This window comes from Euleptes europaea, chromosome 2 (assembly GCF_029931775.1).
Source record: "Euleptes europaea isolate rEulEur1 chromosome 2, rEulEur1.hap1, whole genome shotgun sequence".
NCBI classification, from domain to species: Eukaryota; Metazoa; Chordata; class Lepidosauria; order Squamata; family Sphaerodactylidae; genus Euleptes; species Euleptes europaea.
In genome coordinates, this window is record NC_079313.1 from 32,845,015 (window position 1) to 32,861,528 (window position 16,514).

The 16,514-nt window shown below is 40.3% G+C and overlaps 1 protein-coding gene across 1 annotated transcript in view; it reads left to right on the top strand.

The window, feature by feature from the left end:
- The window catches only part of CDC73 (cell division cycle 73), a 130,252-nt gene extending 117,194 nt beyond the window's left edge, over positions 1-13,058 (top strand). Inside the window, exons 12-17 of the mRNA XM_056867500.1 lie at positions 2,743-2,778; positions 2,978-3,065; positions 8,301-8,462; positions 8,547-8,647; positions 11,451-11,592; positions 12,416-13,058. Of these exons, the coding sequence (XP_056723478.1) occupies positions 2,743-2,778; positions 2,978-3,065; positions 8,301-8,462; positions 8,547-8,647; positions 11,451-11,592; positions 12,416-12,452 (566 nt within the window). The 3' untranslated portion in view covers positions 12,453-13,058. The remainder of the gene's footprint in view (positions 1-2,742; positions 2,779-2,977; positions 3,066-8,300; positions 8,463-8,546; positions 8,648-11,450; positions 11,593-12,415) is intronic.
- Positions 13,059-16,514: the final 3,456 nt, after the last annotated feature.

Consider the following 16,514-nt stretch of genomic DNA (forward strand, 5'->3'; position numbering starts at 1 on the left):
GATATAAATTTGATCATCGTGGGAATATGTCATTGAAGCTCGTCACTTACCAATTAACTTCTCTAGTTAAAATGGTGTACTTGTTTCTCACTTTTTTTGTCAGTTAGGGAAGCATAATTAAGACACTAACTCATGCTATTCTACTCCTCTATCTTTATATTTTTAAGACCAAAACACCATTTTTCCTGAAATTGAAGTTTTTTGCCTCTCAAATATGATGTGTGGGATATACCTGATAAGGGAAGGCCAAGTTGGTCAGTTACCATGCGTATCATGACAATAGTAGCTAGGGAACTTCCCCCAAGTGTCAGTTTCATGATGGTGCCCCTGTCCCCCACTGGTGAAGATGTTTCCTTTATCTTTCAATCTTAAGGGATTGGCAAAATTGTGGGAATCTTGCCTTGACTTCCCCTAGATTCTAACCAGTAAAACCACCAACCCTTGTTGTTGAGTCTGCCTTAATGTTAACTATGGCCAATGTTAATGTTAACCATGATTTGTGGGCAGCTTTGAATGTTGTTTTATATATTCTTGTTAAAAGCAAGCTCAGGCTTGTATTAATCTTGAATGATTTTTGATACAAATTTGACATTGAACCATGGCATCCAACAGAAGAGTTTGCTGACAGGAATTTTTGTCAGTAGTAGGGCAAGCACTCATTCAGTACTGCTCAAACCCAGAGGAGCATCATGGCATTGTCTGAGTTGCAACAGGTTGTTCTGCAGTAGACATCTTACCATGTATATGTACCATATATGTGATACCAAAAGCAGCACATGACATTTTCTGCAGCAGCACATGAACTCTTATGGTCATACAGACATCCCTTATGGTATTGTGGAGGATTCTGGAGCACAAAAAAAAATCTTTCTTGTTCGTGGCAGAAATGGTTTTAGGGGGGGTGGTTGGCAGGTGTAGGGGCTAAGAATTTCTGTGCCAATCAACTACAAAACTTTTATCTACCATTAAACAATTGTATGTGTTGGATCCAAATGGAATGGGTTTAATGGAAGGGATACTTGCTGATTCCCACCTCCTTTCCCCCTGCTGTCTCCCTCCACTTCTCCCAAAGATTGGGGTACTGTTGAAAATAGCACAGAATCTAGATGGGTTCACAGTGTGAAGGGGACATTCCACACCATCACCACATTCTTGTACAAACTGAAAAGCTTGCACAAGAGCAGGGGGGGATTCCTGCTGATTTCCTCCCTTCCTACTGCACCTTCCCCATGGCTATAGTATACCTGTGGCTTCTCCCATTTGTGATTCCTTATTGATTCCTTATTTTTACTTGCCACACTACTTGAGCAGTCTTTTGCATTGTAGAAAACTGACATTTGAGTAATGGGTGTAAATTTGTTTGGGGGGTTTAATTGAGTTCTCCTTGCCATAATCTGTAGGGCAAAAAGTATAATTCACTTAGTCTGTATAAAGGCTTTTAAAGACTAATCCCAAGCATGTTTTCTCAAAAGTTAATCACACTAAAATAGGATCTACAACTTGGTAAATGTGCTCAGCATGTAGCCACAGTCTTCACTATGAATATTTTGCCATTGTCCTCTGGGAAACACTGAAGAATATTGTCCTGTTACCGAACTGTGGTAACTCATATTAAATTCTTCTGCCGTGTTTGACATTGCTTCAGCAGGCACTTACATTCTCAAGAATATCGAAGGGTTGTATATTCAAAATTCTTATCCAGAACAGACTACTCTTGTGCACGTGTAGCAAGTCCCAGAGAATATGCTATATGCTCTTACTAACTCAGGTTCAGTTAGGACAGTGCAAGTTGAAGTAAATTGTGAACTTGGGCTACATCTCCATTATCTATAAATAAAACAAAACATCTTAGCCCTTCTGTTGGTGTGGGCTTCTTCTGGCTAGGAGAGACAATTGTAGGCAGCAGGTGTCATCAGCCAAACTTCCATCAGGCATTGCAGAAGCAGATAGAAGGTTTGTTCTAACCAGCTTTTCTGCTGCTGGGGGGGTGGAGGGCTTTGGTTACCTAAAAAGGCTATTCTGTGGAACATAGGACCTACATGAGGGATGGGGGCTGTGGTAAGGAGTAGGATTTGGCAAATTTTCTCTTGATTTGACTTTTGTCTCACACATCAGTAAAATCACAAAAAGAACAGCAAGATGCTTGCTTCTTTCTCTGAGGTGATAACAAGCAGAACGAGAGGGAAGGGTTTCAGCTAGTTTGTACATGGACTTGGATCCCATGCTCTGCCTTTGCTTGCACAGCTCTTCAGCTACTGGGTAGGGGGTCCTCTGCTGTGGAGAACGATCCTCTTGCTCAAGCAAGAGTGACTTTCAGTGATCTATAAGCGCCGGAGGATTGCCTTTGCAGTAGTGAGATAGTTGCAAGGTGAGAGGAGAAGCAACGATAAGAACCACACATCACTCAGGACTGATTGAGAGCTCTCATTATCCAGGAGCTTTTCTCCATTTACTCTGTTCAGCCTCTGATCAGTGCATTGGCTGTGTAAGGGAAATAGAGAAGAAAGGAGCCTTCAGAGCAGCCTTGCATGAATTACCTTACTCACCGCAACATATTACTCGCTCATGGCAGATTGGGATGGAAGTACGGCTGAAACTGAGTGGCTTGACTAAGGCCACCTGGTTAGTTTTTGATGAGAAGAAAACTAGAACCAGAGCTTTAGTGGTTTATAACTTCATTTCTTACCTATTCTGTTACACCAGATGGAAATAGATTGTGGTGTCTGTTTGTTTTTTTCACAGTCTCCCAAGCAAGGCCTCCTCCAAACCAGAAAAAAGGTGAGTTGCTCTTAATTTCACAGGCCCTTTTATATTTCTAGACTTAGTATTTTATGTTGTGGATCCGAAGTGGGGATTTACAATTAGTTCTGCATTCTTTGAGCTGCAGGACAACGGACAATGATAATGATGATTGTGTTTTGTTAAAATTCTATGTGTTACATAGCTAAAAAAAAAACACCTCTCTCTCTCTGTACAGGATCTCGAACGCCCATAATCATTATTCCAGCAGCTACCACCTCTTTAATAACTATGCTTAATGCAAAAGATCTTCTGCAGGATCTGAAGTAAGTAGGTGATTGAAATGTACTTTTAAAGACTGTTTCTTCAGATGTGGAGAAAAGATTGATGCAGTGGTAACATTCCTGAACAGCGTATCCATAATTTTGTGGGATTATAGGGAGTGGCAGCAAAGACAGGGTGTGAGAGAAAGATAAGTTCTGCGAGCAGGTTTCTGGAGTTCATAAAACAGCCCCAGGTCCATCTAGCCTGACATCCTGTTGCCAGTACTGACCAGCCAGATGTTTTTGAAAAGCTCTCTTGCAAGGTATGAAGGCAATTTGCCTTTCAGCAACGAGTACTCCAAGGCATGCTGCCTTATCTACATAGAGCTTCCACTTAGTAGAACATGTTCTTCATGGATGTTGCATCTTCTTTTGAAGCCATCTAAGCCAGTAGTCATCACGGCTTTTGGCATAAGAGAGTTCTGTTGTATGAAGAAGTCCTGCATCTGCTGCTAATCCATTTTACTGGTAACACAGTTTTAGTATTCTGTGCCAGGGAGGACAAGAATTCTTAGTTGCCTTCCTCTATGCCATTTATCTGTATATCTAACAGCAAAGTTGGCAAATCTTTGGATACTTAAATCCAGTGACTGGAACTGTGAATGGGCAAGATGGATCTTTCCACAAACCCAGGTTTGCAGAAAAATTTGAAATCTAAAAAAAGAAAGGAAAAAAAATACATTGGAGAGTTTTAAAAAGCCAAAAATGGTAAAAGGCCTATAGCTTTTAACAGTGGAATCCTTCAGTGGCTGTTGCTAGGCAACCACAGATTCCAGGCTTGGTTCTGCCAATAAAATGTGAGAGAGGGGGGACAAGGCCTTTTCCAGGCCTATTTTAGCCTTTCAGGGAGGACTCATTGGGGCCTGGCCTGATTACGGTTGCCAGCTCCAGGTTGGGAAATTTGTAGAGATTTTGTGGTGGAGTCAGAGGAGGGAAGAGGCCTCAGCAGGGTATGATGCCATAGAGTCCACCCTCCAAAGCAGCCATTTTCTCCAGGGAGACAGATCTCTGTTGTCTGGAGTTCAGTTGTAATTCTGGGAGCTCTCCAGATCCCACCTGGAGGTTGGCAACCCTAGGCTTGGCACAAATTGATACCACCCGACTTGCATGACCCTAGGCCTGGCTGCTTGCTACTGTTCAACGGCAACCACCCTACGACAGCCAGCGTGGTGTAGCAGTTAGAGCTTCAAAGCAAGGTCTGGGAGACCCAGGTTCAAATCCCCATTTTGCTGTGGAAGCCCACTGGGTAATTATAGTCCAGTCACATACTTTCAGCCTAACCTACCTCACAATGTTGTTGTGTGGATAAAAAGGAAGAAAGGAGACTAATGTAAGCAGCTTTGGTCCTCACTATGGAGAAAGACTAGTGTTCCAAGGTAGAGGCTAGGGAGGGGGGAAGAGACTGAAAACTGAAGACAGAGGGGCACGTAAAGATAGGTTGGCTGTTGGGTGAACAGGAGGTAGGGTTGCCAACTCCAGGAATTTCCCAGCCTGGAACTGGCAACCCTAAGGGGGACTGATCTCTATAGTTGGGAGATCCATTGAAATTCCAGGAGAGCCGCTGCCACCGCTGCTGCTGGGGGGTGGGGGAGTGGGAGCAGGTAGGCAGCTGGAAGGGGAACAGAGAGAGAAAGCGTGATGGACTGGGAAGGCAGAAAGAGAAAGTGACAGACATGGGGCAGAGAGCGTAAGAAAAGGGGTGGCAGGATGCAGAAAGAGTGAGAGACTGAAAAAAGTCGGGGGAAGGGAGGAAGCAAAGGTGAAGAGAGTGGGATAGCTGCTCCCACAAGTTTATTTCAGTTCCCCACTTGTAATGTCCTAAATACTGTATCTCCCTCCTCTCCAAACAATTTCTTTCTTTGAAAGGAAGGCTTTTCAAATTTCTTGATCATCTTGGTTGCTGTCTTCTCTGTATTTTCCAGCTCTTATACCACTTTTGAGATAGCAGTTCATGCGGTTCTGCTGATTACCTTTTGGAACATTCTCTGGTCCAGATTATACCTTAAAATCGTAGCATTCGAGATCTGTAGAAGCAGAGGAATGCCAGAGTACCGTTGCGGAAGACACTTATGTTTAGGGTAGCTGCATCAATGAAAATTTCCCCATTATGGGTTCAATCCAGGCAGCTTTTCCACTGGTGAAAAGGGAGGGAGGATTCCTAAATATCTATCAAAAAGGCTGTTCGGAATCATGGGTCTTGCATGGACAAAAGCCATGTGGAACGATGGCTGTAGTAAAGAAGGGAATTGAGTGAGAAAGCTAGCTGGACGCAGACCTATTTATCAAACTACAGCGAAATTGTAATGTGGCTTGCACCCTTGCAGTCCCTGCTGGGATTGCAGACTGGTTTTCATTGCAAGCAGGAATGTGGAACTCCAACTTCTGTAGGTGGTGGGAATTGGGGGGGGGAGTATAAAAGGAGCAATAAATTGCTTCTGCAAGCAGAGGAAATCCCTCCATTGCTGGTCATCCGCTCCCTATAGCACTTTGTGGTAGAGATGCTGCCAAGTAATGGCATGCCTAATGGGTCAGTAACCTGTTCCATCCTTGAAGGCAAACATTTAATAAGTTGTATTTACTTTTAACTCATGTTTTCGTTTGTATCGTAAGTTGTCTCGGTACTGATTTTCAGAGTAGAATAGCAGACCTTGTATAGCTGCTGCTTGATATATGTATGATAGTTAAAATATTAATCTATTATTATTTGCTTGTGTTTTTCCCATTTATTCTAATTTTTTAGAAAAATACAAATAGCCATAAAATTTTAATGTGTATGTGGGACCAATGTGTGCTAAATATAGCATCAGCAAAGAAATTAGCAAATGCTATACAGTGCTCTTTGTATAACAGAATATTGACCAGGTCATTACATACAACAATGCAGAGCAATTATACGTTTCAATTCTTAATCCATATTTTAATACATAATATCAATAAAAGGTTTCTAATAGTTTTAAAAAATAGAATTTAACTGTCTACCAACTCTTAAACATACAAGTTCGGTATGATTATTTGCCAAACTATTTTTAGCGCTTATTCGCAATAAGTATTTTAGTTACCAGTAGAAGAACCCTAGAAAACATAAGAGAAATGTGCAATATCTTAAAACCATTATATGAGTAGTTTCCAGCAAGATTTTTCCCTACAGTATCTCTGTGATTGGATCAGATCACCACATATGTCTAAAAACTGGAGGTTTTGAAACATTTCCAACAAACTAGATAGACCAGTCCATAAACCCCCTATTCAATCATTGCAGGGTCAGAAACCATGAGTGTTACTTTATAAGACTTTTGCATTTGCAGACCAGATGTATATATCCTGCCGAGAGAGTTGAATTTTTGGAAACATTCAAAGTAAATGAAAATCAAATAACTGTGTTGTAGCAGTAAGAAAAATATCTGCCCTAAACAGTGATGTTTTAGACATGTATGAGCATGCCTTATATTGAAAGTTCAATCTTCCCCAATCCTCTTCCTGGGGCCCCAGGAAGCACTGTTCATTTTTTACTTCTACCCCTTTGTCATCTTGTGAGTGTACTCTTGTGCCATTAAACATTAGTGAACTTGAGCAGTATTGGTTTGCGGTAGGGTTAAGTTGGTGTAGCCCAGGCTAGCCCAGTCTCGTCAGATCTTGGAAGCTAAGCAGGATTGGCCCTGGTCAGTATTTGGAAGGGAGACTACCAAGGTATACCAGGGTAGTGACTCAGAGGCAGGCAAGAGCAACCCATCTCTGAATGCCTCTTGCCTTGAAAACACCACAGGTCGCCACCGTAAGTCAGCTGTGAGTTGATGGCAAAAAAAGGCCAGTGTACAGTGCGATCATGGCAGACGGTGTACTGAGGTGATCTTCATTTTCTTGCCTGCATGTTTTAGACCCCAAGATTACAAAAAGAAAATTGCACCTTCTGCTGGATTGGTTTTGTGCATCTGGTGGTTTTTCCTGATCTGTCCTGCTCTCCATTTTTTATTTCTAGGGGTGTTTGGGGGTAGATTTTCCTATTTCAGGTATTTCACACATCAGTGGACCAAGAATGAATTTCAAAAGAGGTAGAGGGGCAGAAAAATGATTCGTAGGAGCAGCAAAGTTTCCATTGTTTGATTTTGATCAATTGTAGCAGCTGTTCTCAACTGTATCTCAGCTGTAAGAAGCTTTGGCATGGATCATAGTAGCTTTTATCATACCAGTACAGAACTGAATCCATGATCCAGGGCTTCTGTTTGTTGCAGAAATCATGCAGGCAAATAAACTTTGTTTTTTTTTCTTTTCTGAGTGTGCCTGTGGTACGACTAGTTACAGAAAACTACAGTGAAAGGTTATTTTAAAAGTACATTTCTTTAGATATGGCACTGCTATAAAAGTCTGACAATCTATCTATCTTTGTGTGTTTCTGAAGCCTGTAAAATTTGTAATGACTCTTTGACAATGAATGATAAATATAATAGCCATCTTGTAACTGTTACTAGAGGGCTGGAGCATCCTATAGGTTTATCCAGACCTTCATCCCTTCACTCTCACAAACCTTCCCCTTCCTTTCCATAGTTATCACATAACTATGGTAAGGGTTATACCTGTAACAGTGCCATGGATAAGTCTTGTAGTCTTTGTGAACAGCTTCAAAAGCAAAACTTTTTTCAATCATGGATATATTTTGTAGTCAGTGAAACCTTATTCCCTTTGTTTTTCAAATCCAGACATCTCTTCTCCAAGCTTCTTGGCTTCCCTACTGTTGTAATTATGGATGGCTTGTCATGAAGATAAGTCTAGATAAAGTTCACACACTTTGCATTTGATCATTTCACACGTGTAAATGTGACAGGTGGAGACAGTTGCCACTTGACTCATTGTTACTACTTAAGCCACTGTGAACAATACTGAATTTAAATGTATTTCAATTTATGGACCCATGTCCATTAGCAGGGGCTGATATCTTACCTTCTTGGTAATGTACAGCAGATGATATCTCCTTTTTAAGATTAGGATTAGTATGACAAACTTTGGGTTGGGAAACTTTTGCTGGATGATTAAGGCTTCGTTTACTTTTAGTGACTATATTTATGGTATTTGTTACTCTTTTGTAGTGGTCTAAGGATTTTCAAGACAACCTGAAGTGTTATTTTCCAGTGTCTCAGTAGGACACTGTTCCAGTTTCTGACTAATCGCTAGATCATGAAATGACTATGTTTACCTTGTCTTAACCAAATCATTGAGTGCCAATCTATTATGTGTATCTTGAAGGTTTGTGCCATCTGATGAAAAGAAAAAGCAAGGCTGTCAGCGAGAGAATGAAACTTTGATACAACGAAGGAAAGACCAGATGCAGCCTGGTGGAACTACCGTCAGTGTTACAGTGCCGTACCGCGTAGTTGATCAACCTCTGAAACTTATGGCTCAAGATTGGTAAGGGAGGATGTTTTGTTGCTAATGACGGTTTCCTGTTCAGAAGCATGTTGAGTGTTCAGTGCTTTTCTCTTCTCTACTTAGGGACCGTGTCGTAGCTGTGTTTGTGCAGGGTCCTGCTTGGCAGTTCAAGGGCTGGCCATGGTTGCTACCTGATGGATCACCTGTTGATATTTTTGCAAAAAGTAAGCTTTTAGCTTTGCACTAATTCTCTTGACATCTTTGTCTCTGAGTGATCTATATTATGCTACTGCAGGAGCTCTTCGTCTCCAGGCTCCTTCTAATGCGCCACAACAGAATTTTTGTATAATGTCCTTACAGGTCCTCTTGACCTCCAAATGTGCACAGAAGTCCAAAGTTAACCCTGGCACTTTTCCACAGTGGAAATTAACAATGGTTTAAAGTTTCTTACTGTAGATTGAATGATTTTTTTAAACAAATAGATGAAAGCTGATTGCAGTGAAATCTAAGAACATGTCTAAATGTAACATGCAAATCCCAGATTAGACTCCATCTAGAGCACATCAGACAATCCCACAATATCACTTCATCCTAGCCAAAATCCTTTAACAAACCTTAAAATAGTACTGTGTTTAGCCTGTTTTTCCAATCTACAGTCTCCACCTCTTGCAAAATTATTTATTTCTTTTTGGACTCTGCATCAGTTGCTTCTGTGGAGAATAATCTCTTTTATCCCTTCATTTCAGGGTTGTCTGCAAGGAAGTGGGCATTTTGAATGAAAAGTTTTTGTGTTTTGGCATTTTAACCAACATGAATATTTTATCTGAATGCCATTTTAAAGGTCTACTTGCAATTGCATGTTAATGCAAGTCTATTGAACTTGAAGGTCACTTTTAGTGGATTGATTCTTGTTCAATACTTTTTGCTCCTAACTCAAAGGGTCTGTTTGACATTCATAGATTTCTTTGTAAATGCATATATCCTTGATATACTTCATAAGCTTTCTTTAAAAGGAAAAGTTGCTGCAATGAGTTCTGAGATTAGTATTTTTATTTTAAATGCTGGAAATGTCCCCTATACTTAATGTTAATGTACTTAACACAAGGTTGATGTACTTTAACACAGCACACTGTTGATGTCAAAAAAGTTTTGAATGGAAGAAATTCCACCATTAGGCAAATTAGTATACCAGCTCAACTTCCCATGTGTTTAATTGTTCTGTTTCATCTGTATATAAACTGTAGAACTGGTTAGATGAGGATGGCTGTGATTTGTGATGCTGATCCTAAGATCTAGTTCATAGGTTACCCGCAGTGGCAGGACTGCCACTGAAAAGCCTCTCCCACATGGTTGGTACCTGCATCGTAGAGGTAACGTACGTAGGCTGTCCTCATTCAGATTGCCTGACATGCATGGTGATAGCCTACATGAGCACTGCTCTACTACTGGAGAACAGACATGTGCAGATGAGATTAGTATGGGCACCCTTCCCACATATTATTGTTGCATTGTGGAAGAGAAGCTTTTCAGCAGCTGTGCAGCAAACAGGCATTACACGAGCCAGGCCCATGTTTCCCTGTTTAAGATTAGGGAAACTGCCTAAGATTATCCTGATGTCACATCTGAAAAGGAATGTGTTGATTATAGCACTTACCTTTTAAAAAATGGGCCCATAGATGTCCAGCAACATCAGCAAAGACCTTGGTAAGTCTGTGAAAACGTTCTGTGATCCTTGGTGGGAACATAACCAAAATACACTGCCTTCTGATACAGGTTATATGTGACATTCACATTGCTGTAAATGTTTCCAAAAGGCCACTGAATACAGCAGTGCTGTGGTTTGGTTTGGTTTGGTTGTGTTCATTTCTTCAGATTATTTGACTCTGAAGAGCTAATCCTTTTCACCTAAGTCTGTGTAAGATAGGCACACAGAAGGTAAATTAAACCTTGCTCTACTATTTTCTAGTTGGCATTCAGGAGTTTTGGGGAGGTAGTCAGAATACTCCCTCCCAAATAAACCTCCCAAAAATATATCTATTATCCCCCAAAAAATATGTGAGCGTTGCCGAATGTGTCTCCTTCTCTGTCCTCTTTACTCCAAGATACTGAGCAGCTTTGAGTCCATTCTAGTACAGGATAGGGTAACCACAGTTGCCACCCTTCACCATTCCAATAATTACATCGTACAGGAAATCATGTGAGGTTGAGTGACACGTGCCTTGAGCAGTAACTGTATTATTGATTCAGCTCGTGATTTTCTGTATACCAATAAGGCATTACCAGTAAGGCATGGGAGAAGGCTACAGGGAAGTGGTATCTACCTGCTCTCTAGTAATGTCACAGCAAGGAGAGAAAGCATACCGCTTTTCCCTAAACCCCAGATGCAGAGATTCGAGCTAGGAACAGTCCACCAGGAGGCAGCACCCATATGACAAAATGTTTCTATAGGTATTCAGTTTTATATCACCCTTCCTCTAAAGGAGCTCAGGATGACACAGATGATTTCCCACGTGCGTATACACACACACTCAGCAGTCCTTTAAGACACAGAGTCCTGCAAGATCTTGATCAGTGCAAGGTCACACAGTGAGCTTCCTTGAAGAGTGGTAATTTGAACCTGCATCACTTTAGTTAAGTCTAAAGTTCTCATCAGTACACCATGGTAGCTCTGGAGTCTTGGGAATATGTAGAACCAGTAGCTGGCTCACAAATGAGCTTGTATGAAGGCTCCATTTGGCTTTCCAAGTGGATGGTGGCTAAAACATTGCTTCTGTCTTCATGGTAATAGAAACTTGAGTGTTTCCACCATCACAAGAATTGTGACAGGCTAGCTCATACAAATGGAGATACCACTCAACCCTGGCGTAATGGCCACTGGTGCTACTGCTTGCTCAGGAAGCAGTCACGCATGACTCACCATGTGTTAGGACTCGTCTTATATGTCTTAACTGGAATCACACAGAATGAGTTGCAGGTTCCATAACACTTATACTACCACTTTCCTCCTACTTTTATATCTTCTTGTAGTTAAAGCTTTCCACCTTAAATACGATGAAGTCCGTCTAGATCCAAATGTCCAGAAATGGGATGTTACAGTGTTAGAGCTCAGTTACCACAAACGGCACTTGGACAGACCAGTGTTCCTTCGTTTCTGGGAAACATTGGACAGGTAAATATTAAGATGGAGTAAAAAAAGTTACACGTGTAGTTTTATATAAAGGTGAAGAGGCATGTATTGAAGGTTTCAAGGAAATTGCTCAGCCTTAAAGTCCAGAAAATAACTTGTCAAACTTGCCTACTATCTGTTCAGGATTTAAAATCCTTCTGCCATTTAGGGTAGTTTATTCCTCTCGTACTGGCACGATTTGTCCATCTTTACAAACTGTGTAAGAATACGTGTGGTATTCCACTCCCCTGGCTGTCACTTAACTTGCACAGAACGGCTTTAGAGGCCTTGCCATAGTTCCACTGGTTTGTGAATGCATTACTGGTTTGTGAACGCATTACTGTGATGTAAGAACGGGCAATTACTCCAACTGTAACTACATGCGCCCCTTACGTAATATAAATCAATTTTAGCAAACCATTGGTTTATCAGAGGGTTTGACACAGACCCCACACAGCCAAATGCTGCTCTCAGGCTCATGAGTGCAAACAAATATATTTAAAAAGTGTAGTATTGATATTTTCATTTAATCCAGACTGTACCACTCTGTAAACCAGTTCATATCACCTTCATTTCAGAGTGTTGCTCAGAATAGTGAAAGATTACAACAGAAAGTAGTTAAGGGGTGATATATTAGCAAGTTAATCATACCGTTGTCATGAGGCTGTAGTGAAAACCCCATCTAGACATTGTGTAAGGGAAGAGAAAACATCTGCTAGGTTCCAAATGTTAGCAAAGGTTTCTTCATTTGCCACATTCCTGAGCAGAGTGCTTACATGTTGGAAACCTCAATCATGGTTGTTGTTGTTGTTTTTTAACATTGCAGGTACATGGTAAAGCACAAATCTCACCTGAGATTCTGAATTTGGGACTGCCATTTTGATTTCTCAAACCTTGGATTCAGGAATCTGGAAGCTACTGTGGTCTACAGAAGACAGTTCTCCCTGTCCATATTTGTCAGGAACAGTTTACAGATAAAGAAGGGAGTCATCGTTGAATCTTTTATAAGACCTTTTTGGACCGGAGTTTTGCAATGACAGCCTGACAGCCTGTCATCATTACAAGCAAAGGGTTTTGCGTAAAACTTATTTTTTAATAATGTAAACCTTCTAGCCTGCAATTCAAATTGTATATTTTGATAGCAGCCATTTCTTCCCCATTTTGTTAAATTGGCAGCATTTTTACAACTTTTTTTGCTTCTGAATAGAACATAAGTTGATTTTCTCAGAAGGTCATGAACGTGTGTGTGTGTATGTATATATAGGTGTTCTAAACCACTGCACTTCTGATCATATTTCTTGGTTCTTTGCTTTGTTTCACTTATGAAAAACAAATTCTGTTGTGATTAGTATTATCCTTCTAGTCTAAAGAACTATAGGAACTAAGTAAAATGAAGACTGCTTTAGATTAATCAAATTGTCAACCTGTATATGTACTGTATATTCTTCCAGTCTTTGGAAAAGGGATGAAAAAAATCCAGAACTGCTTCTTTTTTATGATACTTTACCAAAACTGTTTTAAAAATATTATGAATACTTTTGAACTATAACATCCTCCATGAACAGTTCATTAACTTAAAATTGTGTGTGCATATAACCCACATTGAGGCATATATGAAACTCTATATACACAAGAATATACTTAGAACTGGAGGATGTCTTGGATTATTTTTTTTCACGGAGATTGCAAAGTAGAATCATAGAATCAATTCGTTGAATCCTGATTGATGTAAACGGTGTTCTTAAATTTGCTTAGTGATATGGGAGCCACCACAGTGTTGCTCCTTCCCATGCTAATATGTAACATGAGAAACTGTGGGACCATGTGAGAAGAGCCCACACTGCATTTCTTCTCCCCGCTTTCCCAGGTTGCTGTTAACCCAGTTTTTAAGGGTTAAGATTGGCACAGGGAAGAGCTTCATCCTAAATTTCTTCTGTGTGGTCCATGACTTCCCTTGTTACCCTCCAGTGGTACAAGAAGGTGTGGTATCTCACACCTCCTAGGTAACAGAAGAGCCCAGTCTCAGTGGCACGAATCCAGACAGTGTAAAGCTACAGTTATGACTGGCTAAGCTAACTTGCCAGCATTCATATAGAATCAAAACTTTGCAGTAACCAAAGAGCATGCTTGTTTGATCGGGAATGAGCATAAGTAAGGGAAGAAAGTGCTGGTTATTTCCATGACGTTTGTATTTTGTAACACAGTAGTTGAATGCTGCAGACCACTGAGCAAAGAAAAATCCTAAACATAATCTTTTGGATAGATTTCTTTTGGGATGAACAAACCACTTATTTCTGCCTTTCAAAACCATGTTTTTAAGCTGTGCATCTAAGGTTTGACAAAAGTAAAATATTCTAGATGACTGTTGCTAGTTTTCCTTTTTTCACTTTCTAATTGGTTCCTTGTGTAGCATTTCCTAACGTGAAATGTTAAGGTGTTTCTTACTGTTTCCCTCTTAAGCTGCAGGTGAGGTCTAGGTGGCTTTGAGGATACTATGGATACTTTTCATATTTATTTCTAATATACTGAAACTGTAATTTCTATTTTGTTTAGTTAGAGTAAGAATCAATTTTCCAACCTTCCAATGCTTTTTTTAAAGTGGTGTTAAGAATTCACATTGGTAGTATTTTTGAAAGCATTTCACAATAGAACTAGGTAGATAAGCCAAATCAGGATTGGAATGTGTTTTAAAATAAAAAGGGGTCTCAGAAATCTCTCCACTGACTCTTCCTGCACTTTTATTTAGGATGACAAGAATCAAAGCTGTTTTTATTCTTTACTCATACAGTGATGTGCAGTTAAAAAAAGTTAACACTATTTTCTACTTATAGGAAAAAATCTACAATGCGAGGAGTCACTGAGAGTTTTTGTGGAAGTGTAAAGGATGATAATAGTATTGTAAATACAATACTGTTGTATTGTGTATGTTGCAATGCAGTGTTCCAAGCAGAAATGTGACATTGTGCTATTTATGACTCTGATCTACAACTCTGTGTTTACTGCAACATCTGGACCTGATGTCATGAACATTTATCTCTGTGGGAAGGCAGGTCCATGTTGAAATCCCTTTACACTTGTGTAGCTTCTTTGGTTAAAGTGAATAAGGAAGGCCTTACGTGCTCAAGAGTCTTACATGCACAAGGTCCTTTCTGTGCAAGAAGCTACTGCCCAAATCCCACACGATTATGGCACTGCATTGCTCATGAGGTTCAACACTAAACAGCTTTGGGTATGCACACAATTATGACTAGTATCTGTATAATCAGGGTTTTTTGTGGTGGTCCTCACCAGTACTACTAGCACCTCTGTAGGGGGCGCTCCCAAGTTCTAGGGGGGGGGGAGAAATTGGTGGAAATCAGCGCAGCCTTATATATGAGTACCGGTACCTTTTCTTAAACAAAAAGCTCAGTGTGTTATTTATTAATAGGACACATTAGCATAATGTCTGCTAATGAATCGGGGTTTTTTAAAGCAAGTGTTTCCTCCTTTAGCCTACCTTCATTCTCTGCTCCTTTGAGTTTTCTGTCATGTCATTTGGTGTGTTAGGATCATCCTTTCCCCTTAGTGTGAGACAAGAATCTGGGAGACCCAGGTTCAAATCACCACTCTACCATGGAAGTTTGGTAGGTGGCCAGTCATACACACTCAGCCTCACATATTTCACAGGAATGTAGTGAGAGTGAAACGGAAGGGAGGAGAATTATCTAAGCCACTTTGGATGCTACGGGAGAGAAAGGTGGAGCATAAATAAAAATTAGTACAAGATGTAGTGATGGCCGTATCTTAGATGACTTTAAAGGGGGATGGACAAATTCAAGAAGGATTGGTCTGTCGATTGCTATTAAATGTGGTGGCTAAATGCAGCTTCTGTGTTCAAAGACTGTAAATCTCTGCATGCCAGAGAAAGATGCTGGAGAATGGCTGTTGCTTTCCGTGAGCCTCCTGGAGGCATCTGTCTGGCCTCTGTTGGAAACAGAGTCCAAGTGCTGCTTTGGCCTGATCCAGCAGGACTCATCTTATTTGTCATAACAATATAAAAAGTGCATGTATGTATGTATACAGTAAACTTACAACATATCCCACTTATGCTACAATACAGAAAATAATACAAACAAATAGCAAATCATACCAAGATAAGGAGTTAACAAAGGAGAACCTTATGGGCAAATATCTAAATATATCATTTACCGGTAATTATAATAGACTTATTATTCACACTATAGACAGCACTTCATCAGGTGAAGTAAAGAAGATATAAATCAAACTGCCACATATACACAAAGTAGGCAGCAGGCAGCGCTTCAATAGGTGCACAATTGCTTGACTACACAGAATTGTGAATATCCATACTCTTTTCAAAAGTCTTCAATACATCATGTGGTATACAGATATACAGGTACGGATGTCCGGAATCAGTCCGTTTCATATCAAAACTTCATCAGCCTGTTTCATACCATTAGCTCAAATCTGAGAACCATTATTTAAAAGTCCTTCCAAGATAGGCTGCTAGTTCATAGCATATCCTTATGCAGGGTTAAGCTGCAGTACAAGCTGCTAGTATAAGGACTTGGTATTTATGTCTTCTTTACTTCACCTGATGAAGTGCTGTCTATAGTGTGAATAATAAGTCTATTAAATAATATATTTAAATACTTGTCAATAAGGTTCTCCTTTTTTAACTCCTTATCTTGGTATGATATGCTATTTGTTTGTATTACTTTCTGAATACAGTAAACCAGCATGTTTGGTTGATTGGCAACCCCAATTCCCCATAGATGCCGATTAACAACCCTTTTACTGTGTAGTCTACCTGACATAGCTGACAATAGAAAGTCCTCCTTGCCCATGTGTTCTATGCAGCCCACTCCTTGCCCACTGTTCTATGCATCCCACTAGTTCAGATTCATAGGTATGTAGTGGAAGCC